The 23,128-nt window shown below is 49.5% G+C and overlaps 10 protein-coding genes across 10 annotated transcripts; 4 read left to right on the top strand and 6 right to left on the bottom strand.

The window, feature by feature from the left end:
• Window positions 1-113: 113 nt before the first annotated feature.
• F5B22DRAFT_580697 (uncharacterized protein) lies at window positions 114-578 on the bottom strand. Its single transcript, XM_047973260.1, has one exon. The coding sequence runs from the start codon at window positions 433-435 to the stop codon at window positions 160-162; it is 276 nt and encodes a 91-aa protein (XP_047824857.1). The 5' UTR covers window positions 436-578; the 3' UTR covers window positions 114-159.
• Window positions 579-3,604: 3,026 nt separating this feature from the next.
• F5B22DRAFT_652574 (uncharacterized protein) lies at window positions 3,605-4,392 on the top strand (the record flags this gene model as incomplete). Its single annotated transcript, XM_047979623.1, has 3 exons — window positions 3,605-3,855; window positions 3,951-4,077; window positions 4,141-4,392. The coding sequence occupies 3 exons, from the start codon at window positions 3,605-3,607 to the stop codon at window positions 4,390-4,392; spliced, it is 630 nt and encodes a 209-aa protein (XP_047824856.1).
• Window positions 4,393-4,503: 111 nt separating this feature from the next.
• F5B22DRAFT_580656 (uncharacterized protein) lies at window positions 4,504-5,727 on the bottom strand. The gene is made up of 2 exons (XM_047973259.1): window positions 5,403-5,727; window positions 4,504-5,327 (listed from the first exon to the last, which is right to left on the bottom strand). Exons 1-2 carry the CDS (start codon window positions 5,636-5,638, stop codon window positions 4,616-4,618), a joined length of 948 nt encoding a protein of 315 aa, XP_047824855.1. The 5' UTR covers window positions 5,639-5,727; the 3' UTR covers window positions 4,504-4,615.
• Window positions 5,728-6,034: 307 nt separating this feature from the next.
• F5B22DRAFT_631195 (uncharacterized protein) lies at window positions 6,035-8,161 on the bottom strand. The gene is made up of 2 exons (XM_047976602.1): window positions 7,890-8,161; window positions 6,035-7,836 (listed from the first exon to the last, which is right to left on the bottom strand). The coding sequence occupies exons 1-2, from the start codon at window positions 7,977-7,979 to the stop codon at window positions 6,412-6,414; spliced, it is 1,515 nt and encodes a 504-aa protein (XP_047824854.1). The 5' UTR covers window positions 7,980-8,161; the 3' UTR covers window positions 6,035-6,411.
• Window positions 8,162-8,352: 191 nt separating this feature from the next.
• Window positions 8,353-10,469, top strand: F5B22DRAFT_580152 (ATP-dependent RNA helicase FAL1). Its single transcript, XM_047973254.1, has 4 exons — window positions 8,353-8,616; window positions 8,688-9,728; window positions 9,781-9,958; window positions 10,014-10,469. The coding sequence occupies exons 1-3, from the start codon at window positions 8,511-8,513 to the stop codon at window positions 9,837-9,839; spliced, it is 1,206 nt and encodes a 401-aa protein (XP_047824853.1). The 5' UTR covers window positions 8,353-8,510; the 3' UTR covers window positions 9,840-9,958; window positions 10,014-10,469.
• On the bottom strand, window positions 10,262-12,223 carry F5B22DRAFT_580364 (carbohydrate-binding module family 1 protein). Its single transcript, XM_047973256.1, has 2 exons — window positions 11,184-12,223; window positions 10,262-11,118 (listed from the first exon to the last, which is right to left on the bottom strand). The coding sequence occupies exons 1-2, from the start codon at window positions 11,701-11,703 to the stop codon at window positions 10,769-10,771; spliced, it is 870 nt and encodes a 289-aa protein (XP_047824852.1). The 5' UTR covers window positions 11,704-12,223; the 3' UTR covers window positions 10,262-10,768.
• Window positions 12,224-13,470: 1,247 nt separating this feature from the next.
• Window positions 13,471-14,674, top strand: F5B22DRAFT_652569 (cutinase-domain-containing protein; the record flags this gene model as incomplete). Its single annotated transcript, XM_047979622.1, has 4 exons — window positions 13,471-13,821; window positions 13,895-14,047; window positions 14,147-14,320; window positions 14,447-14,674. 4 exons carry the CDS (start codon window positions 13,471-13,473, stop codon window positions 14,672-14,674), a joined length of 906 nt encoding a protein of 301 aa, XP_047824851.1.
• A 708-nt stretch (window positions 14,675-15,382) lies between these two features.
• F5B22DRAFT_640516 (feruloyl esterase B) lies at window positions 15,383-17,301 on the top strand (the record flags this gene model as incomplete). Its single annotated transcript, XM_047977862.1, has 4 exons — window positions 15,383-15,734; window positions 15,785-15,838; window positions 16,020-16,107; window positions 16,164-17,301. The coding sequence occupies 4 exons, from the start codon at window positions 15,383-15,385 to the stop codon at window positions 17,299-17,301; spliced, it is 1,632 nt and encodes a 543-aa protein (XP_047824850.1).
• A 133-nt stretch (window positions 17,302-17,434) lies between these two features.
• F5B22DRAFT_580620 (carbohydrate-binding module family 1 protein) lies at window positions 17,435-19,193 on the bottom strand. The gene is made up of 2 exons (XM_047973258.1): window positions 17,955-19,193; window positions 17,435-17,507 (listed from the first exon to the last, which is right to left on the bottom strand). The coding sequence occupies exon 1, from the start codon at window positions 19,098-19,100 to the stop codon at window positions 18,015-18,017; it is 1,086 nt and encodes a 361-aa protein (XP_047824849.1). The 5' UTR covers window positions 19,101-19,193; the 3' UTR covers window positions 17,435-17,507; window positions 17,955-18,014.
• A 1,860-nt stretch (window positions 19,194-21,053) lies between these two features.
• F5B22DRAFT_631182 (mitochondrial carrier domain-containing protein) lies at window positions 21,054-23,068 on the bottom strand. Its single transcript, XM_047976601.1, has 2 exons — window positions 22,415-23,068; window positions 21,054-22,341 (listed from the first exon to the last, which is right to left on the bottom strand). The coding sequence occupies exons 1-2, from the start codon at window positions 22,832-22,834 to the stop codon at window positions 21,274-21,276; spliced, it is 1,488 nt and encodes a 495-aa protein (XP_047824848.1). The 5' UTR covers window positions 22,835-23,068; the 3' UTR covers window positions 21,054-21,273.
• Between the last annotated feature and the right edge of the window lie 60 nt (window positions 23,069-23,128).

Below are 23,128 nucleotides of genomic sequence, written 5' to 3'. Positions count from 1 at the left end.
GCGAGATGGAGAGGGAGAGGTGTCGGTAGCAAAAGCCAGCATAGGCAGGGCCCGTAGGGTGGGCGTGAGCTGAGTGGAGCCACGGGATTGGCCACGGCTTGTGCCCAGCGGCCCCAGCGTCTCCAGTTATATTTCAACTATCTCAACTACGGTACTCTACTACCAGCGAACGGGGGGCCGGCTGTTGGCCAGTGCGCCGAGCTTTTTGTGCGGCTTCAAGGCCTTTTTTGCTTGCTTGCTTGCTTGAATTGGGGAATTGAGTGATATCAATGATAATGACAATGGGTGGAGGGGATGGGGGGGACAAGGTGAATAATACAAGTGAATGAGGATGGCCTTTGTCAGCCATCTCTCTCTCTCTCTCTCGTGCATGCAGACACAGGCACAGATGCCCATAGACAGACTAACCGATCCAGCAGCGAGGAGGCTCAGCATTACTCATTTCTTTTTTTCCCTTTGCATACAGACCAGACCGTCCCTTTTACCATTGAATATTGATTCTACATTGAATGTACCCAAAAGCAGGGAAGGAGGTAGGGAGGTAGGGGGCGAGTGTTTTATACTACCTATTATTCTAGGATACTAATAATAACATGGCTAATAATACCTATCTAACAACCTTGAACCAACAGAATCATCTATAGTGCCAGGTTCAAGCAGGCTGCAAGCACTGATATCAATCACCATCTATATCTATCTGTCTGTCTGTGGAATAGGTGAATGGCTATCCTATATAAGTACGTATATATAAGATTTACGGTAACACCTTATAGTCGCTATATAGTCGCTGCTGACCGATCTTTGCTGACCTCGGGCCGTGATGATGACGGGGATGGTCAGCAAGATAACATCAGGCGAAGTCGGCAGGTAGGTAGTTGCCTAGGTTCTCCGCGGCGGCACAACGAGACTCCTCAGCGCGCTATGCACCGTAAAATCCGTAAAATGCCGTCGGAACTTTGGAACTTCGTGGCAGGCAGGGATGTTCTTTTGGGGGGGGGGATTATTCGGGGCAAAATGCAAAATGCAGATGGGCCAAATGGGCCATCACTGCAGTAGTGGGCCGATACCTAGTCAACCTCATCTGTCCCAGTTCATCCTTACCGCAACCAGCCCAGCATCTACCTACCCTCGCTACTATCCGTAAAAGTAGGTAAATACCTTACTGCTACCTTAAAGCAAACCTACCTAGTTTATATAGATTTATACATTCCTAAATGAAAACGTGTCCGGAGCGTATAAACACCCGGTTTGCAGGTGCTTATATCAGCTACCTAGATCCTATATATCCCATACCCCATCGCAGTTAGGTGGGTAGTAGGTAGCAAGGTATACTTTGTGCGAGAGTTTCTTGAAGCGCTGACACAAGGAAGCACTGTTAGAATACACCAGACCTCCAGATAACATCATGATGTGTTGTTATTTACCTACATATAGTACATATATACTATGTACCTAAGGTAACGAGGGTAAGGAATCACATGGTGCAGGGAGTAGAGCCCACTAAAAGCGGCTGAGTATTCATGTAAAGAGATAGGCGATAGGTAAGTATAGACCTGCCCTCAATCCACTTCATTCCCGCGCGCCGAGGTTCCTTCGCCCAGGTCACATTATGACGACATGGCATACTATCAACAATACCTACGTTGTTGATAGAACCACAAAGTCATGTGTATTTCCATCATACTCAGTTAGTAGCTACTTACATACTTACAGTAGTATTGAATAATAACAGGCACCCATTATTCACATTCTTTTCTTACCATAGGCGTACTATAATCGGAATCGACAACGGTGGACTGATCGACGTTACATGAATCGTGCCACCTTTAGCTTGTTTGGGGTCAATTTCTGCCGACTAAGGCGAGGGGAAAAGAGAAAGAAAAAAAAAATAATGTGTATACTATACACATGTCGTCAGCTGATCATGCATACCTAATAAGCCCTCACACATGAAATATTCGCGTTCACAATTCACAGCGGTATACTTCAATTTTCCTGACCAACATTACATGGATATCTTACGGTAGGGTAGGTACGTTCGCGCATTGAATAATGTCTTGGTTCCGGATTTGGCAGAGCTCATGCAGACGGGGGCTTCACGTTTTCAGGTGATTTCTCGATCTGGAGACCAAAATGAAACGCGCACCTCAGGCAAGCGGCTTTTAGCTTTTGTGGGCCGCCCTATGCGTTGCATTCTGGGCTTATCTTATCGATAGGATTGATAGCACTGATATGACACTGCAATGATGAGAGTGAGTTCACATTCCAGCGAAGAAGGAAAAGAGAATTCCTAAACTGAATGCGTAAAGGAATTGGGAAATACTGCGAAATCAACCTACCTAGCTATATTCTACTTATATGACCTAGGGACCTGGGAGTCGTTACCTTCGTTAGAGAGATTGGTGTGTACCTAGTGTGCATGAGTGAGGTTGCAAAGAGCTTCGTCATCTCTCTCATCTGAGTCATCTTCATCACAGCAGCCCTAACATTGTGTTCTCGCACACAGCTATGTATTCCACAATAGCCTTATAAGAATTCTAAAGAGCCATGCGCAACCCTAAATCTGTATGCATAACCCAATGACAAATTCGTGAGCCTATGCTGCTCGAAGTCTGAAATGAGCGTTGCTGAGATGCTGTCATTGCTGCGAAACAAGATATCCAGCCGGCATTCGAACCAGAATTCAAACTCAAGGACTTTACGATGATCACTTAATTGATTGATGTAATGTTTATCTATATCGTATCACTCAATATTACTGTGTGTTGGTCTATTGAAATGAATTCACCTACATCATCCCCTAGATCGTCAATACTCTCAGCACCATTCTCACCTACGCCCTCGGTTCAAGTAAAGTTTTGTTATTAATCGCTACCAATCAAGGTCTCAATTATGTAAATCGACCTCTTGGTTTTGAATACTGTACTCGTTTATATGCGATCACAATAGTAAATCCAAGCTGAGAAGAAGGGATGTTTTTTTTTGGTTTTATGTGAGAACTACAGCTATCGGGATGCTGTTTCTTCTTCAAGGCCTCCTCATCTATGTTAAGGCTATGCACAGTCATTCTCATTATTCAATTCCGAGATCCCGACTATTTAGAACAATACACATTCGGTCATGATATTCTTTTTTGTGATCCATGTGCTAGCAGCTCGAACAGAGAGAGTAGAGCCATCTACAGGTACCTCTTCCGAACGCGCTGGCGTACAGTCCCCTCCCTTGATAACTTACGGATATTTGAATGGGTACTAATCTGGGTAGGTTGTAGATCGAGCCGTAGTAAGGTACTATAATCATGAGAGCTCCTCCTATCGATCACGATAGGGGCATCGACAGTTCTTACGAATTTACCAGCATCGTTTACTATCGATTTACAACACAATTAGGGTAAAGCGCATTTCAATTGTCGGAATGAGGTAACTAACTAGGTGCTAGCTGGGTCTATACGTGTGTAGCAGAGCGATGAAATGAGTGCGTATGTCCGCGGAAACGGAAGCTACTTCAATTCCCCTCGGAGACCCATTTTGAATCCTCTAACTCAAAAGGTTCCCAAATACTAGCTATGTGAAAGAGGAACACGCCACCATTCTCTTTTCCTACGATGTCTTCCAGTCCTTGGAGAGAGGAACACGAAGAAGTGTTGGGCCTCATGGGATGCCCAACTACTTCCGTGCGGACCGTCTATTACAAGAAACACAGCATCTTTCTGTGTGGTGTTGTTTCCTTGCTTGCCCTCGCTGTCATCACGATCGCAGCGCTGCTGGTCGTTGTATCGTCTCACGTCGCCTCTCAGGGATATCAAGAGTCACCTCCATGGCTACCTCCACGGCGGCCAGCGAACGTGACGTTCAGGTCTGAGGATATTTAGAGAAAGGCCAGATGTCGAGTCTGACAAGGCGTGGGATACTCTATTCCCGGGTAAGACTTTCCTGAATTCACCATCGTAGCTTCATGGAGCTTACTGCTTTTGAAGAGGGAGGTGGGTTTGTGTGGTTCAATGGCACGCAGGTCCAGAGTCCTCCGGGCTCAGAGCGCCTCGCCGTTGTCTCGGTTTTCCATCAGCTACACTGTCTGGTAAAGGCTACTTGAAACTCATTCATGATTACCTTTGTAGGTGATGTTAACTAGTAGTCATAGGAAATGATTCGCATTGGATATTTTGTGGCCATTGACAGTGATCTTGAAATCGTGGATCAAGGCCCGGACCACTTCTCCCACTGCTGGGATTATTTGCACCAGGCTATCAAGTGCCATAGAGACACAACTCTGGAGTGGGTGCATGAAGGTGACCCTGGAAGCAGCGGTTGGGGGTATGAGCACCAGTGTACTGACTTCGAGGCACTATGCTCATGGGTGGAAGCGCACCCGCACCCGCACCGGGTGGTGTAGGCAGAGTGTTCGTTGCTGCTTCGTCCTTTTCGACCAATGACATTGACGCAAAGATACCTCACGTTTTCAAAACACGATGATTCCCGTCCTATTCTGAGCCAATATCAGTGCTTGGGAGTAGATGAGTTTTATGCATCAAATTGACTATCGTGTGTTGAATGTTGAATGTGCCGTGTAAAGGGAGAAGGTGAACGTGGTCGTCGTAGCAATCCATAGTATCTTATCAAGGAGATTCAGCTGTGACCGGCGCTTTCCGCTTTCGACGCTTCTTGAGCATCTTCTCAACCTCTTTCTGCCCACGAATCCTCAAACTCATCTCCTTCATCATGTCTCCCCAAATCACCTTGCCCTCACACTTGGGACAATGGCCGGAAATCGGGATGATGTCTTCTCCCGGGTTGTTGCCAAGCAAGTGTCGACTCCAGCAAGATATATGCCCAGTGCCTTCACAGAGCGAGTTCGAGCAGGTTGCATATAAGCCTTCACCGTGCTCTAAATGTTCATCACAAACAACGCATTCACCTTCCCTCTCGAATGAATACAGTGATTGCGTTTTCTCAACGTATTCCTTCATTGGCGCATAATCGAGGGGAAGGGCATGGATACCCCAAGGACTAGGTTCATCAGTACATGCATCTTCAGCAGCCGAGCTCGGAGGAAAGTCCGTGTAGACAGGAATGGTCTCACGAAGAGGCTCAGTGGCGGTGTCGCAGCATTTAGTCCAAGTCCCGTAAAACTCGGGGGCAAAGAAATGAAGTTTAAGTGGCCATCTCGCGAAGCTAGGCACTCGTAAAAGGAGATGGATGTTTGAGATGATTGACTTCATGTTATGAGTCGGGCGTTTGGGTTGTCCATTGCGCTTTCTCTGTGTTGCGACAGTGATGCGCGAATTTGTTGGAATGTGTAGTGACACATGTGGATTGTTAAGCGCCCATCTACTCACTGATTAGCCATTATGTCTTGAAACCGGCGGACGAAGATATTCTCAAGGTAGGGAAAAGACTACTCACTCGAATTTTAGGGCAGCAACCATTCCCGGAAATCCAGAGATGAGACCAACCATCTCCCAAGGCCGATACTGCCGCCTCGAAGTTCGTGCAGCGCCCCCCTTGGCTTCCCCATTGTGTTGCTTCAGACGCCTGGGCGGGTTTGGCGTCGAACCGATATAAAGTGAAGAATGTTTGACCGTTGAGCGCAAGATATACACGGTATAGAGAGGCGGTATAGGCTTAGGAAGAACTGACATTTTGCAGGCCAACCCTCATTATACCAAAGCTCTCAACCTGAGTCATCCAGTTGGAGGTTGAGAAGGATACTCCAAGAAGTCAACAAGGTACACCGAGCCTAAGAGGATTGCCATCACATAACATCTAGGCCATAGATAGATGAAATTAATACCGGAAAAATTACTCCAGCAAGTTGTAGCTATGATAAACGAAAATCAGGCATCACTTCAACATTGTTGTTGGTAGGTAATAGGTATGCGATGCAGGCAGCATGACATAACAAACCTTCGTCAAGATGGTGGGGTGAATCTAGCCGGGTCAAGCTACCTAAAATAGCGGTTGCTTGGCCTGAATCTGGCCTGAAGTTATGCTGTATTCGGGTGTTACCTGAGTTACCTAGCTGAAGAGGAGGTATAGGCGGGATAAGCACAGACCAGATTCCGACTTCATGCCATCAACCGCCTGATTTGACAAAGAAAAAGGGAAGAATAAATCGATCAAATTGAAAATACGATAAGAAAGGCGAGCATTGAATAAGTGCGACTATATCGGTATTTCATACTTGGGCGAAGCGCGATAAGTCGTCCTTCATCAAGTGCATTGCTTTCATTTCACATAGGACTTAAAGGAAGATATAGAAACCTGTTGGTATCACAGCGAACCACGATGAACATATGCTAAGTACGCCTTGAAAGCCGTCACCGGCAATCGGATTTCCGAGCAAGAATATTAGAGCGCTGTTGAAATGGTTGAAAAGCCAGTATGCACACCCAACTCCTAATATACACCAATTTTACAAGAGTCCCTGCTTCTGCAGATCATAGTACACTTTCTCGGGCATGACGTTCCCTTCTGCATCCTCCATTTGAATAACACTCCCGTCATCGACTCTGTCACCCCGCCTATCCCTCTGTATCTTTTCCCATAACCTTAAAGCCTCGTCGATCCGCGTGATGTCGCGGAAGAGCGCGGTATTCGTAATGCCCAGACACTTTAGCCCGTGAATATGTCGCGCCTCGTTGAAGTGCTTATCGAATGCGCGTCGCCCCATGTAGACGAAGTTGCCGCATATCTCGCAAGCGAATTCGACTCCCAATCCGTGCAGCTTGTACAGCCAGAAAGGAATGGGCTTGCCATCCCACGCTAATGGAAGCTTCAATGGGTTGTATATCTTGTCGTCGTCTTCGCCCTCTTCGCCTTCGTCTATGTCGGCTGCCTGTGCTGTAGGCACCGTCACATTAAATACGTTGTCGATCTCTTGTCGACGTTCCTTATCTGTCATGAGTTGTTTGCGCTCGACATTCACTCGGGTATCGCTGCGCTCGGTACTCATGGCGCTCGCGAGGCGCTTGATGCGGTTCTCGCGCTCTGCGATCGCCCTTTCTTTCAATCTTGTTGTTGAGGCCGCTCCCTTATTAGCCCCATTGGTGGCGCTTGTGGAATCATCTTGTTCCTTCTTCTTCCGTTCATTTTCTGCCCTGATATGCTTCTTACCACTAAGGTGGTTTTTGTAGACGTTTTCGTTGGTGAAAGCCTTCTCGCAAGCCTCGCACCAGATGCCCTCATTCGTCGAAGACTTCCCAGCACCCGATATCGCGCTAGAATCTTCCATCTTCCAGTCGGACACATTGTCATTTTCCCAATCCTCTTCGAACTTCTTATCGAACTCGGAAAGAACTTTATCAATGTTCTCGAGCGGTCTGGTCTTGCGCATGAATGTCTCCAGGTCGAGAGCGAGGTGGCCAACATAGGCGAAATATTGATCCGTCATCTTCTCGGACCTCTTCAATCCAGCGGCACCAGGCGCAAAGTTATCGAATAGGTCTAGATATTGTACATAGCTGAGCCTCTTGGCATTGGGCAAATTAAGGTATAGTTCATGGCAAGTCTGTAAGTCGAAGAAGCGGCCGAATGATTCCTCTCCAGTGAACATAGTATCGACAATGCTCGGTTGGCCCGCCTCGTCGGCGCCCTTCTTAGGCCGATATGCGCGCTCTAGGTTCTCGACTGGCTCGTTAGGGTACCTCGCGTGGAAGCCTTTGATGTCCGTAAGCTGCTTGTAGAATTCGTCCATTGGGTCCCCTGTCCCTATCTGTTGAATTTCGCGTGATCTTGAGCCATCTGCATCGCGATATATTTCTAGCAGCTTAGCAGACTGCGAAGAAATGCGGTCGAGAAATTGGGCAATCTGATGGTCGCGTGCCAATCGATCTCGAATCTATGAGGGCGGTGGTTAGATTGTTACGCAGTGTTGGAGTGATGGGTACTTACCTGCTTCGGTTCTTCACCGATTCGATCAGCTATGCCTTGTTCGAGGCGCTCAAGGTCCTCGTGAAGGAACCTTTGCTCCTCTAACAGCATAATGATGTGACGCGCCTAGTAATGAGAATACACCACAGACCAGACCAGATCAATGCGACCACCCTAAGGAAGGCTAGAGGAAGATTATGCGTGCGTGAAGAAATTACATCAACCGATAATGAAGGCGACGATAAATAAAGAATATAGATGTATGTGACTGGGATGCGATGCTACCTATGCAGCTACTACAGTATGTACAGCTCCTAGCGCGCTGAGGCAAAGAGTTGCGTTGCGCCAGCTTACCTAAGGTCGAGTAAGCCTATCGATAAGATAAGATAGCTGAGACAAGATCCACTAGCTGACGATCGATTGGTTGGATGGATGCAGCGGCTGGAGGTACGTACCTTTATGTTCTTTCTCTCCACCTAAATTTCGAGGACCAGAAGCGCCCTCGAAGCTTCGACTTCGTCGCGTCGCATCGAGAAAACAGCCCGCTCCCCCGTTATATCCTCTACAGCGTCATCACAGCCATCCTACCCATATCGAGACATCATCTCATCTATCGAGGAGAACATCTATACAACGTTCAAGATGGCTGAAGGCGGTGGTATTGATCGTCGCGCCGACGAGAAGATGGAGTTCTCGACGTCGAAAGAGGTTACAGTTCATCCCACTTTCGAGGCCATGTCATTGAAAGGTAAATGAACGGCGACCGACACAGAGATACAAAGTCAAGTATGCCAAAAACATGCTAATCTGGTCATTTAGAGAATCTCCTTCGAGGCATCTACGCATACGGCTACGAGTCTCCGTCCGCCGTCCAATCCAGAGCTATCGTGCAAGTGTGCAAGGGTCGCGACACGATCGCTCAAGCTCAATCCGGTACAGGAAAGACTGCCACTTTCTCCATCTCCATGTTACAGGTCATCGATACAGCTGTCCGCGAGACGCAAGCCCTTGTGCTCTCTCCTACCCGTGAATTAGCTACCCAGATCCAATCTGTCGTTATGGCTCTAGGCGATTACATGAATGTGCAATGTCACGCATGCATCGGAGGTACCAATGTCGGTGAAGATATCCGCAAGCTTGACTATGGTCAACATATCGTTTCGGGTACCCCTGGTCGTGTTGCCGACATGATTCGCCGCCGCCACCTGCGCACAAAGAACATCAAGATGCTTGTGCTTGACGAGGCCGATGAGTTGCTCAACCAAGGTTTCCGCGAGCAGATTTACGATGTCTACCGATATCTACCACCTGCTACACAAGTCGTCGTCGTTTCTGCTACTTTGCCTTACGATGTGCTCGACATGACCACCAAGTTCATGACTGACCCAGTCCGCATCTTGGTCAAGCGTGATGAATTGACACTGGAAGGTCTCAAGCAGTATTTCATTGCGGTCGAGAAAGAAGACTGGAAATTTGACACCTTATGTGACTTGTACGATACTCTGACCATCACACAAGCCGTCATCTTCTGCAATACTCGAAGAAAGGTCGACTGGTTGACCGACAAGATGCGTGAAGCCAACTTCACTGTCAGCAGTATGCATGGAGATATGCCCCAGAAAGAACGAGACAGCATCATGCAAGACTTCAGACAGGGCAATAGCAGAGTATTGATCTCAACTGATGTTTGGGCTCGCGGTATCGATGTGCAACAGGTCAGCTTGGTCATCAATTACGATCTGCCTAGCAACCGTGAAAACTATATCCACCGCATCGGTCGAAGTGGAAGGTTTGGTCGTAAGGGTGTTGCGATCAACTTTGTCACCAGCGAAGATGTGCGCATTCTTCGTGATATTGAGTGTAGGTTTTCTCCTCGCCTGCAATGAATGATCCTGGTTGCTAACTTGAGCAGTATACTACTCAACTCAAATTGATGAGATGCCTATGAACGTGGCAGACCTCATTTCTTAAACCATATCAGTAGGGCACTAATAACGTCGGGGAGCTGATGATTGAGCTTGCAGGTTTGATAATGGACTTGTCAGAGTTGTTTTCAGGGCCGTGGGAGGAAATGGGCATGTTGAGTAGAAGTAAGTTCTAGGGCTCTCACCTTTGGCTGGGTAGCATGTTCGCTGACATAAGAAGCATGATACATGAAATTGAGATTACGAAGCCTAACGATCGTTGACACCGAGAAATGCTCGATTCTCCTAATCCATGAGACCCATCAGTTGGTATATACTGGCTGAATAGTGGCTACTAACCGACAAACTTCAGACCATATTACTCGAGTTACATCTTTTGCCGCTGACTCACACCACTCATCTTCGCGTTAATCTCGCTATCTTCTCAGCGATCCCTCAATCAACGGTAAAGTGATTGCAAAGTGACAGATTTGGGTCCCCATTTGAAAACAATTTTTGGTGCCCAAACCTCGCGTAGTTAAGTTAAGGCACCTTCCTATTACCATATTGGCCAATGCTTAGTCGATAGCTTCAGTAAGTCTGGACGCATCAGACATATAGTCTGCTGTACCTGGCCTGAAAGTCATAGTGTCAGAAGCCAGAAAATTGCAACAGACACAGATAAGCATATTATCTGTTCCAAATGTGAACAGCATAGTATCACTATATAATTTGGTAGGTCATATAGAGCGATACTTGGACCATCAGCGATCAAGCTCTATTCACGAGCCCAAAGTGTCGTTGTCATGCTGGATCATCAGCGTATCCACAGCACCAGAATTCGAAGACTTCAAAGTTACTTTTTACTTTCATTCATTTCTCATGATAAGTGCCATCTTGCTTATACCTAGATGGTTGGCCGTGACCTGGGTTTCATCTAGCTAGTGCAAGACTGGCACAGCTGTACAAGAATATACATCAGAAGTGCAGATCACCTTACAGGCACTGGGAATAGTACTGGCTCTGGGCGGTGCAGGTTGATCCCGAAGCACAAGTCGAGCAGCCGCTGTAGCCCTGGCCACCACACTGGCCCCATTTCGCGACTGAGCAGCCACCACTACCACCCCCGTTGCCGCCTCCGTTGCCACCACCATTGTTTCCTCCATTGCCACCTCCGTTGTTACCGCCGTTACCGCCGTCGTTACCTCCGCTGCTGCCTCCATCAAAGACCTCGATGTGCGCCGATCCACTGCTCTGGTAACCCTCCGTGGCTAGGATCTGATAGTCATGGGTGCCGAGCTGGAGGCCAGACTTGGACCAAGCATCGAAGTGGTTCTTGACATTGACTGTTGGACATCTAGATTAGTCATGTGTGCATAATATGAAGAGCCGAAAACGAGGAAACACGAACCTGTTCCACCGACGCGGTGCTGCTGACGGACCGACCAGAATTGGTAGAAGGTCGAGGTACCCTCGATTGAGGGCTGGTTAACGCGCTGTGTGCGGTAGATGTCGTAAGTACCGCCGTCACTTGTGACGGAGCCGAGCTTCTGAGCTCCCGTCGACGGGTTGTATGTGCCGAAGGCCTCGACGATGTAGTACTCGATGAGCGGGTTGCGCGTCCAGCCGTACACGGAGAGGTACGAGTTGACGTTGCCGCCGTTCCAGGTGCCGTTGTACGAGATGACGCGTGACGCACCCGGCTTCCACCCCTTGCCGGCGACGAAGTTGTTCACGTTGCTCCACGACACGTCGTACGAGCCGCGCGCGCCGTTGTTGTACGTCACGCTGCCGCCGCCGTCCGTCCAGAACGAGTAGTAGAACCCGTTGTTGGTGCCCGTGCCGGGCTGCTCGCGTGTGATCAGCTCGAGCGGCGAGGCGAAGGCCGTCGAAGCGGCTGCCAGGACAGCGAGGGCTAGTGAGCCGAGCATGGTTAACTGAGTGTGAGGTTTGTCTGTCTATCTGGCTGGCTTGTCTTAAGAGGATTCTGAGCGATCCTCAAAAAAACTGGATGCTTGGTGCCTGACGACGAATGAACCAGTTCTCACTTTTTCCTCGGCGCTGCCATGGTGCTTATATAGATCCCTTGCCGTGAGAGCCGATCCCGTCGTTCTAGCCACGCAAGTGGGCTCATGGCATCATAACACGGGGGTTCATGGGTCCCTGCTTCAGGAAAGCCGCATCGTAAATCCGTAGGGCGAGGTAACTCGAAGCCTATAATTTTTCATTGCGCATTTATTTGCCCTTAATCTGTTGTGAGTAAGGCTGTGGAATCACGGCCAGGATAGGTGTAACAGTCGTGTTGTTAGATATTGATTGGCAGGTTGAGGCCATTGTGCCAGGGTTAACTACAATTAGCCTAAAAAGACGGAGGTAACATTCTGACAGTTCTATAGATGGTTAAGACGTGGCGGAGCTCTATATCCATGTTGGGATATTATCCGTCGAAAGAATAGACTTCCAGGTTCTGCTGCACCATGTTAGTTGCCACCCTGGATGTTTCCGATACAGCACACGCGCTACTTGTCATAACTCATCTTACGTGGTTGTGCTTTTTCTTTTCTCCTTCATATTGCTATGCGCTTGTTGTTGCTCTAGTTATGGGTCGAGGGAGGCTGTGATCACATACGATCATGGGACACTAAGTATACTAGGGTTATTGTATAGCTGATGACCTAAAACAGCGGCGTTCGGCGCATTACACCGAATACTCATGGCCGCATGAGGTTCCTGAAACACCTAATTTCCCTGGTGCATCCCCGGTCTGTGAGTTGACGACATTCCATCAATCAAGATCACAGAGCAGAACAAAACAGGGAGCCCTTGCGAAAGGAAGGAAGAGGGATGGTCACTTTCGGAGCGTAGACATTATTATCCGGTTTTTTGCTATTATTCGTCTTTTCTTTTCTTTTCTTTTGTTATTCTTGGGATTCCTAGTCTTATATCACATACTAAGTACGCGTGTACACTTTGCTTGATTCTCTCTTGGAGGTTTCCGGTGCCCCGGATCCTCACTCAACCCTTGCGCGACTAACCCCCGGTCGATGTTCTCATCTGATCGCCGGAGCTTCTATGGAATCCCTCCGGAGCCTCCCACATGGCATAGCGTGGCTATGCCTAATGTAGGCCCTTTCAACCCCCACTTCCCTCTACCCAGAGACGCTCTTTCGCTGAGGATCCTCGATCCCAGCGTATACAAATATTTCCACCAACGACAGAAGATAAGCAGGCTATAGCATGAAGAGTTCAAAAGTGCTGATACTAAGCCAATCAGGTAACTAGGCAGTGTCGGCCCCAGTATTCGAACTAAAGCTTTGAGAATCTTACCAGGTTGTCTGTTGTCGTCTGATCAAGGGTGCGTTTAGCCATTTAACCGCAGATACCTGGATGCGGTTAGGCAGCCGCCTGCGCGACCATCCGCTTTGCCTCGCGAGCCATCAGGATGGTTCCGTGGGGACAATGACCGCCCCAGGGGTAGGTTGATGTCATGAAAATATCCAGTAGAACTATAACCGCCGGATCGGTATGACTTGAGCAGATCATCACGGCTCGTACGTGGTATACACAAGGGGGAGAGACATATAAGATGATGGCGAGCCGGATGCCGATCACCCAGGATACGGAATCTGTAGTCGCTTGCAAGATCTGACTTGATAGATAGATTTTGAGAGACAGAGAATCGACAACAAGCCGTCACCATGAAGCCCACACTTCTCGTCCCTATCATCGCCGCGGCTGGTGTCCACGCCTCGCCCGCAGAGATCTCGGAGCGCCAGAGCTGCCCTGGCGTCTACATCTTCGGCGCCCGTGAGACGACTGTTAGCCCCGGGTATGGCACCGCCGGCGGCCTCGTGAACCAGGTCTTGGCCGCCTACTCGGGCTCTCAAGCTTCGCCTATCAGCTATCCCGCTTGTGGTGGCCAGTCTTCCTGCGGCGGAGTCTCTTACGACCAGTCTGCTAGCCAGGGAACTACGGCTGTCATCAGTGCTGTAAATAGCCTCAACAGCCGATGCCCGAACACGAAGATTGTCCTTATTGGATACTCTCAGGTATGACTGGCATGAATATTCAGGACTCCACGACTATAAATGACTTTATACTGATCATTGTTGTTGTGAATAGGGTGGTCAGATCATGGACAACGCCTTGTGCGGCGGTTCAGGCGCTACCCTTAGCGGCAGCGCGCTTAACGCTGTCAAGGCTGCTATCTTCATGGGCGATCCTCACAATGTCGCCGGTCTGCCTTACAACGTGGGTACTTGCACAGCTGGAGGAGTAAGTAAAGACCCATATGCTCTGTCTAGGCAAAATTCCTCCGATCGGTTGCTGCCGAACGATGATTCATATGTAACCGATTCTGACATATAATTATAGTTCGCCGCTCGTCCCTCAGGCTTCCGATGCTCACCCGCCGATCCGAGCATCATCAAGTCCTACTGTGATAGTACGGATCCGTACTGCTGCAATGGCAACGACGCCAACTCTCACCAGCAATACGTCAACAAGTACGGCTCCCAGGCCCTTGCATTCATCAAGTCGAAGGTCGATGTAAGTTCCCTCTCGTCCTTCCTATCCCGGTCTGTCTCATACCTCGCAAGCCCGAGCCACCATGCTTTGCGACCGAGGGCAATAAAGAGCGCTACTAGACATCTATTGACTACCTAGTAATTACAGGGCTCCAGCAACGGAGGTGGTAACGGAGGTGGTAACGGCGGTGGTAACGGAGGCGGGAACGGAGGCGAGAATGGAGGTGGCAATGGTGGTGGCAACGGAGGCGGTAGTGATGGCTGCTCAGTCGCGAAATGGGGCCAATGCGGTGGCCAGGGCTACAGCGGCTGCTCGACTTGTGCTTCGGGATCAACTTGCACTGCCCAGAGCCAGTACTACTCGCAATGCCTGTAAATATCTGATCCGATCGACGCCAGGTTGAACTAGCTAGCTCAGAAAAGGGGGGAAGTCCTACTAGATATACTCTCAAGTGCCAGCTATTGAAACCACCAAAAAAAAGCTAAAAAAAAACTGCCAAGCTCAACCAGTTGCACAAAATGACCTTTACCTTTAAGTGATACTGTCGTAATATTTTAGCAGGTTGAGAAGGACTCAAACTTGTCTCCTACACAGTGGTGGGTGGTGAGTACAGATTCTTGCAAGTCGATCGCGAAGTTTATATGTGAATATAATATGTAGTTATATGATACCCTTGCCACAATTTCCCAGATAAGAAAACATTATGGTGTTCTTTGCTCATGAAGTAAGCCAAATCATGCGAAACTTATCGAGTCGAACTTGGCGATGGCTTCATCAGCTCTCGAAGCCAAACATATCCTCTAAAATACTGATATTACTAAGTCGTCTTGACCGTCGTCACTCGGATAACGGGAAGCCGGCCTTTATCACATTCCCGAAATGGCGAGTCGGTCCCCTTTATCCCTTGCATTGCAGCCAATAATTATCTGCTGGACCCCGCACACATGATCAATTGCGGACAAGTGGTATGCGGCTGGGGAATAGTAACAAAATGGAGTTTTATCGGAGTAATCCAAGGAGATGAATACTGGGTATTGTGAATCTGATGTTCGATATCGCCTGTGAATGAAGGAAAGTGCTGTCATGGCTAGAATAGCGTGGAGGTTGTCCGCGGCTCGCTTCTTTCTTGCCCTAGCGATAAGCACGAGCGTTGGTGCTGTCGATTTCAAGAGCAAATGTCTCGCATTCGATCCGGAATCGTATATCCCGAACGTGACATTGAACCGCCTTGAATTTGTCACTGCTGGGACGAACCTCGCATTCCCGGACAACGACGCCTCGTGTAATCGGGCGAGTCAAGCCGTCGATGTTGACTTGTGCCGAATTGCGCTGTCGGTCACGACGTCGCAGCGGTCGGGGTTTCATTACGAGTTGTGGCTTCCTGAGACGTGGAATGGGCGTACGTTGGCTACTGGGAATGGCGGCGTTGATGGGTGTTAGTTGCATTGAGCGTGGAATTGATTGCGTATGGCTGATTTGAGATAGGTATCAAGTATGAGGATATTGCATATGGTGCTGCTAATGGATTCGCAAGGTACAGTTCTGGTTTTATTCAAGGCACTCGAGTAGATTGAATTGAAGCTGCCATGACTAACATGTTGATAGTATGTACCCTGCCCAGCACTTCGCCTTTTTTTTTTTTTTTAAAAAAAAAAAAAAAAAAAAAAAAAAAAAGAAAAGGAGGCACCCCGTTGGCACGGAAAATACTGACGAGAACTAGCCTTCGGCACAAATAACGGCCATAATGGAACCGGCGGTGCAGCCTTCTACAAGAACGAGGATGTTGTGATTGACTTCAGTTGGAGAGCGTAAGTCGATGATCCCCACCATCTCGATGGGCAGACCCTTACTAATGTTCAACCAGGCTTCATACCTCCGTTGAGGTCGGAAAGAATCTCGCGTCACTTTTCTACGATGAAGATATAGGAAAATCCTATTACATAGGATGTTCACTGGGCGGCCGCCAAGGGATCGGGAACGCAGAGAAATTTCCAGAGGATTTCGACGGCATTGTAGCCGGGGCGCCTGCTGTCGACTTTAACAGCCTTTACTCCTGGAGAGCCAGTTTCTTTCCCATAACAGGGGATACCAAATCAGAAGATTTCATATCCCCAAATACATGGAAGACGACAATACACAATGAAGTCCTCAAACAATGCGATATTATTGATGGAGTCGAGGACGGCATTATTGAAGACCCGATACTCTGCCACGTCGATACACAGCAGCTTCTGTGTGGGTTCAACAACAGCACTTCGACGGATTGTCTTAATGCAGCCCAGGTTAAAAAGGTTCAGGCGATATTCAGTGACTATCTCTGGCCGAATGGCACGCTTTTGTACCCAAGGGTGAATCCAGGAGGCGAATTACTCGCTGCTGATGGACTATACTCGGGCAAGGCATACGGCCCGTCAGTAGACTGGTTCAAGTACGTGATACTGGGAGAGCCATCGTGGGACCCGGCAACGTACACACTAGACGATGCCGCACTAGCTGTCGCGAAGAACCCCGCCGACATTGACACTTGGCCGTATGCGCTGAGTGCGTTCCAAGATCACGGGGGCAAGATCATCACATATCACGGACAGCAAGACCAGCAGATCTCAAGCCTGAATTCCGTTCGGTTTTGGGAAAGGTTGGCGAAAGAAGCAGACTTCGATCTGGAGAAGATGGACACATTCTACCGTTTCTTCAGGATCCCTGGCATGTATCATTGTGGCACTGGTCCGGGTGCTTGGACTGTTGGGCAAGGAGGGAGTGCACCTGCGTATGCCATCCCGTTTGACAAAGAACACAACGTTCTAGCTGCGATTGTCGATTGGGTCGAGAAGGGAGTCGCCCCGGATGAAATTGTAGGGACAAAGTTCGTGAATGATAGTGTCGGCGCCGGAATCATGTATCAGCACCGTCATTGCAGATATCCTTACCGAAGCACGTATTCGGGCGCGGGAGACCCTCTGGACATCGACAGTTGGCACTGTGTTTATTTTGGTGGCTATTAGGTAGAGAGTTGCAAGACTTGAGGATGACGAGAGAATAATGTGAAATTAACTCTACGTACGCTACACTTCTCCCTAGCCATATTTAAAACTGATGTTCTTAGAACATTGATCCTAGAGACCCAGAAACACACGGCAATATGCGCGATCCCGTACGTGGGGTGTTTCGACGATCAATCATGCAGTGTAGATCACGGGAGTTTTTTCATCTGAACTCGACGGCTCAGTAAGTAAGCTACACGACCATTCACTATCCTTGGTAAAGGACGATCAAACTTGAGAATAAAGACATATCAAATCCATAAACAAACCCACAACAACATATTCCTCGTATACATCTCTCTCATAAATCTACAGAAAAGACACAGATAGCAATTCAAGCGAGAAAAATGGTATCTTGTTAAAAAAAAAATCTTCTGATACAAGGAATTTGTATTCGACCAGCCAACCATCCAAGCCGGCGCTAAGTATATGCAAAAAATATCATACAATGATAAAACAATATGTTCAAAGTAACCACACCTACATCCTCTTCCCCCCCCCTTCCCTTCCCCACTCCTTATTCCTTTTCTTGCCGCACATGCGCATACACATCTACGCTCACCACTTTCTTCCTACACACAACTCCTCACTCATAGCTAAATAGAAAAGCGTACAACTTAGAAGGAAGGATCACAACAGCTCTTCGCTTTTCGCAGCAGAAAGCAGAAAACAGCTTAAGCGTTGACGCACTGCGCGTAATACGGGTTATACTCCGTGCAAGTGCCCTCGGCACAAGCCGTCGGACCATCCCAATTCATCCCACCGCACTGTCCGTACAGCGTCTGCGCCGCAACGCCGCCAGATACCGTAGTCGTCGCCGTCTGCGCCGCCGTGGTGCTAGCGACAGTCGTTTCGGCAGGGGATGTCGTCGTGGCGGCGCGAGTAGACGTCACAAGGGTCGTAGCGGACGATAGGGCAGTAGTAGGAACAGCACCACCGCCATTGCCAGAACCGACGGTAGCGCTCGCCGAGGCCGTGATCGCGGAACGGACTTGCTCGACCGTGGCCGGCACGCCCTCGATCAGCGGCGGGCCAGGGATCTTGTAGTCCAGGCCGCTGGTGTAGATATTCACCGTGATACCGGCGTCCGCAGACGCATACAGCTCGGTCCCCTTGACGCCGGCGGGCACCAGGGTCCCGGAGCCCGTGACCTCGATGTTGACGCACTGCGGGTAGTTCTGCGCGCCGTTCGCCTGGCCCGCGGAGTGCAGCGCGATGGTCTCGTGGCGCAGCACGTACTGCCCCGCCTTGAGGTTCGCGGGGATCTGCACGAGCCACGAGTTGTTGTTCTCGATCAGCACGTCCGAGGCCCAGCGGCCGGGCGCGGAGCTCGAGTCGAGGATCCCCGCCTCGTCGATCTTGAAGAACTCGAGGCTCTCCTTGTCCACGGCCGAGCAGTCCCCGTTGCACGCGGCGAGGTAGTCCATCATCGGCCCCTTGTGCGACTCCGGCCACGTGTCCCATTGGATGGAGATGCTGTCGCCCGCGGCGACCGTGGCGAAGCCGCCGGCCGGGGTCCCGGCCTTGTGGCAGATGATGTCGCCGTTGCCGTACGCGCTGGGCTCGACGAAGCCATTGTCGGGCTGGTTGGCGGTCCAGCCTACGACCGTGGGCGGGTTCTGCATGTACGGGAAGCTGGTGGGGTCGTACGTCTGGTACGAGACGCCGTTGATGACGATGTTGGTGATGTGGCCGTGGGCCGCGACGCTCGCGGCGCCGGCCAAAGAGGCGATGAGCATGGAGTAGCGGAAGCTGTGCATCTTGTCGGTTGGTTTATTTCTCGAAGGGAGTTCTGGTCTTTTCTCTCTTGAACACACAAAGTTGGGATGAAAAGGCAAAATTCGACAGCTGTGGAAACAGTGACAAGTGATATAATGGTTAAACGGTTGTGTTGTTGGCGGAATCAGTCGAGAATCCTAGAATAGTTCTCACCAGGAGTATGAAAGAATGGCACTAATGAGAGATAGGCGAACGAATGGAAATGTGAGCGAGGAAGAAAAAAAAAGAAGGTCGACTTCGAGAAACCAATGGTTGGCGGTGGTGAAGAAGAAAGGAAGGAAGGAAAGAGAGGCGTTGAAGGAGGTGTACCTCGTTATTATATATCTGTGCCCCCTTCTGCGTAGAGTAGTATCACTAGATATCAGTTCATGGACTCACGGCTCGCACTTGCGTAGGTAGTCTTGGGAACCGACCCCCGCAGACATTGAGAGGTCCACTCATGGCCATCTAAGTAAGGTACCCAAGCCAGGGTCGTTCATAGCTTCATCAGATGGACAGTAGATGGGGACGATTGGTGAGGATGTGGACCACTCCATCGAGGCCTGCTACAAACTAGCAGTGTGAATAAGTTCGATACGTATCAGGGGTGTGAGTGGAATGGCCGTCTCACGACGTCACTCCCGGCTCGGAGATAATTCCTCTATTCGAGGTGAAGTGCTTAAGCAGTCTGATCTAGGCGCTCCATGACGTTATCTACATACATAATCCGTCAATCAGAGGGTGTGGCAGTGAGGAGAAGCATGCTAAAGAGAGTATAGGCCGCGACAGAGAATGGGTTGAAGCAGGGGCATGGCATGGCGTTCACGACGTTGTTGGGATGACAGCACTAACAACAGGAACTAGGCAAAGGCAGAACCGGGAATTCGGGTCGACATTCCAGACCCCGTAGTTAACAACATGGTACACCGCTCATAGTCCCCAGGCTGCAAGCGGATCAAACGAGATTATAGGGGTCGTGACAAGTGAGAAGTCAAAGTCTTCGGATTCGTTTCCGCTACCAAAAGCCCCCCAAGAGCCGCAACAATCGCCGACCGTTTGAGGACCCCGGTCCCTGGGCTCGGCGTAGTGGGGCCATGTAAGGGGGTCGGGTCCCGTTGTTTCGGGGCCATAGGGGAACATCGTCAGACCTGTTGTTATTCGTGGGATATCTTCACTGGCGCTTATAACGACGAAGTCAGGTACACTAGCCGATGGGTTGACTAAGTAAGGTTAGCGACATTACATAAGTAAGTAGACGACCGCATCTTCCTTCTTCTCGCTTCTATTACCATTCATTATACGTGTAAATGTCCTTCCGTTCACCAAATTCAAGTAGGTATCTAGTGATCGTACTATAGCGAAGCCGTTGAAAAATGCCATGCGACCATTCCCTACTTATCACGACGCTATCTTGTTTACGCAAAACATGCCACGCTTGAACTCACCAGCAGCAGCATCGAGTAGGTAGGCGCATGCCGATGACGAGTCAACTCGCGGAATACACCGTCTCAGAGTGAGTCCATGGATGGGGGAGGGGCCCCCGTTCGATATTTCAAGAGCGCGCGAATCCACCTGTTTCATCTGAACATAAGTGGGAACCACCACCCCGGCGAGAATCGCGAAATCCAAGAAATGTCAGCAATGCTAAGCGAGGTAATCCTAGACTGGTCATGGCATACCTAGGAGGCCAGCTTCAGGTTAATTGATAACAAGGCGTGGCTTGGAGTGTCGTAGTGTACATGCTTGGTCAACCAGAGTCAACGTACGGGATGTAACTGTAGGTAAGCGGCAGTAATCGTCGGTCGATCATAAGACATCGATCTTGGTCGATCATAAGACATCGATCTTGGTCGATCATAAGACATCGATCTTGGTCGATCATGATCTTCAATGGCAGAGGATCATAATAGAGGATCATAACAGAGGTCAAGGCAAGGATAATGGCAAGTACACTACTACATCTATATGTATGCATTGAAAGTTTTGTATTGAGTGAGTAATTCGTACAATAAGTGATAAGGGATATCATGCCATAGCTCATAAGCGCTTTCGTAATCACAAAATTCAATCGAACCCCCCAACAAAGAATGTCTTGGGTATAACCGCCCCAGGCCAATGCCCTTTTCGAAGTACACACTGATCGCAAGAACGTGGTAATCCTGGCTTGGATGTGCTTTAAAACTCGCCTTCGCCTCCACCGCCAGTTATACTGGCAGTCCATAGACCGACTAGTCCCCACCAACTCACTTTCCACCCACGCCATAGACCATTTAGACCTTGCCCCTTTTTGTAGATTACATCGACGGGCTTATTATTATTAGCCCTGTTCTTCTTGCGCTGTGTGTTCTTAGCCGGCACAGCGATAGACCTGGAACCTTCCTCTGACATAATCGTATACATGGTCCCGACAACGCCATCATAGGGACCCGGTGGTACAATTGTCTCCATCTTGCTTGTCTTGTCAAGGGCTTCTAGGTATGAGGGCTCTGCTAATACAGCCATTTGTCCTCGACGCAGCACGGTTTCGAGTGGAAGCTTGACGAATAAAGATGCACATGAGGTGCAGAATTTGGCAATGGAGAATGTGATGGGAGATAGATCACGGTCGACAAGGAATTGTGAGCGGAGAACAAGGGGCGTTGAAAGTGTTATGAATGGGTGTACGAGAGAGTGCAAGATTGTGGGTGCGATGAGCATCGGATGGCAGGCCCATGAGGGTAGAGACCGTAGAGATGCCAGTGTTCGTCTGGGTGCTCGTGATGTGGAAGTCACTATTAAACGTGTTCGGATAAGGTCGAGGGGAGCAAGGATAAGGCCAGTAGTGACAGCGGCCGCTGCCGCAACACATAACGAGGCCCACGGATAAGGGGAGGCGATGTCCACTAGTCTATCGACGTCGTCCTTGACTCCCAAATCAGGTACATTCAGTAACGCACTGAGCAGACTCCGCCCCCAGTTTTCTAGTAGAGACTGAAGTATAGAGTATAGAAAGGTTGCGTTGGTTCCTTTCCACACTCCCCAAGCTGATTCCTTGGACCAAAGCTGTGATATAACGTCTAGGATTGAATCCGGTCGACGCAATGCTATTTGGTAAGAGGGAACAGAGGCCTTGGCATTAAGTTGCGGCGATTCCGGCGGCGGTGTTGATCCTCTCCGGCGGCGACGAGAGGAAGGGGTGGGTGTGTATGGAGCGCTGGAGGTAAAGTATGCAGGTTCATCGGGATCTGAATCTGAGTCGGGAAACTAGAGTAATAGTTTAGTAGCTGTGTGTGTCTATCTCGTTTCTACACCAGAGTGTCGTCGCATATCATCATACCTCGCCATATATAGAGCTCCTCGGGCTGGCAATGCTCGGTCTTACGACTTCGGCCGGCGACGCATTTAGTCCACCCAAATCATCTTGGATTCGCACTTGAAGTATTGTCTTGGCTACCTCGAAAGGCTGGGCCATGAATACCGATGTGTACTTCCATAATAGCTCGTCGATGAATTGCTTTATTGATTCGATGGTAGACGGTGATAGGTCGTCGAGATGATCTTTGTAGTCGATGTCGGGGAATATGTCGCGTGCCTTGGAGGCGTACTTGGCCGATGATGTCGTCGCATTTGCGGCAGACGAAGCTGTCGTGGAATTGGAGAAAGGATTGGCCCGGGGAAGGGAGCCGGTCTGCTCCCCGATCCTTGGGGGAATGTAGTACGGTCGGAGAGGATTCACGCCATCTCCGCTTGAAGCCATATTTTCTTTCAATCACAGCCTATCTACCATGCATTCTCTTCAGCGAGGCGGCTGCAATCGGGAAGCGAAGAATGGTGGGATGAATTCGACGGTGGCGGTGAGGAGCCCGATTGATTCGCAATGGGGGGTTTGGGACCTTGCATGACGAGAAATAAAATCAAACCCATGTCACTTCAAGCGCTGCGATAGAGACTGATAATGGGCGATAGAGGGGGGCTGATAAGAAAATGTCCCGCCCCGCGCCGTCTGTTTTCTCGTTACCGCCGTGGGCCGCTGGCGCCGTGGCGTCGCCGC

This window comes from Xylaria bambusicola (genome assembly GCF_022495145.1).
Source record: "Xylaria bambusicola strain CBS 139988 unplaced genomic scaffold F5B22scaffold_97, whole genome shotgun sequence".
In the NCBI taxonomy this organism is placed as follows: Eukaryota; Fungi; Ascomycota; class Sordariomycetes; order Xylariales; family Xylariaceae; genus Xylaria; species Xylaria bambusicola.
This window is presented reverse-complemented; position numbering and strand designations above follow the sequence as displayed.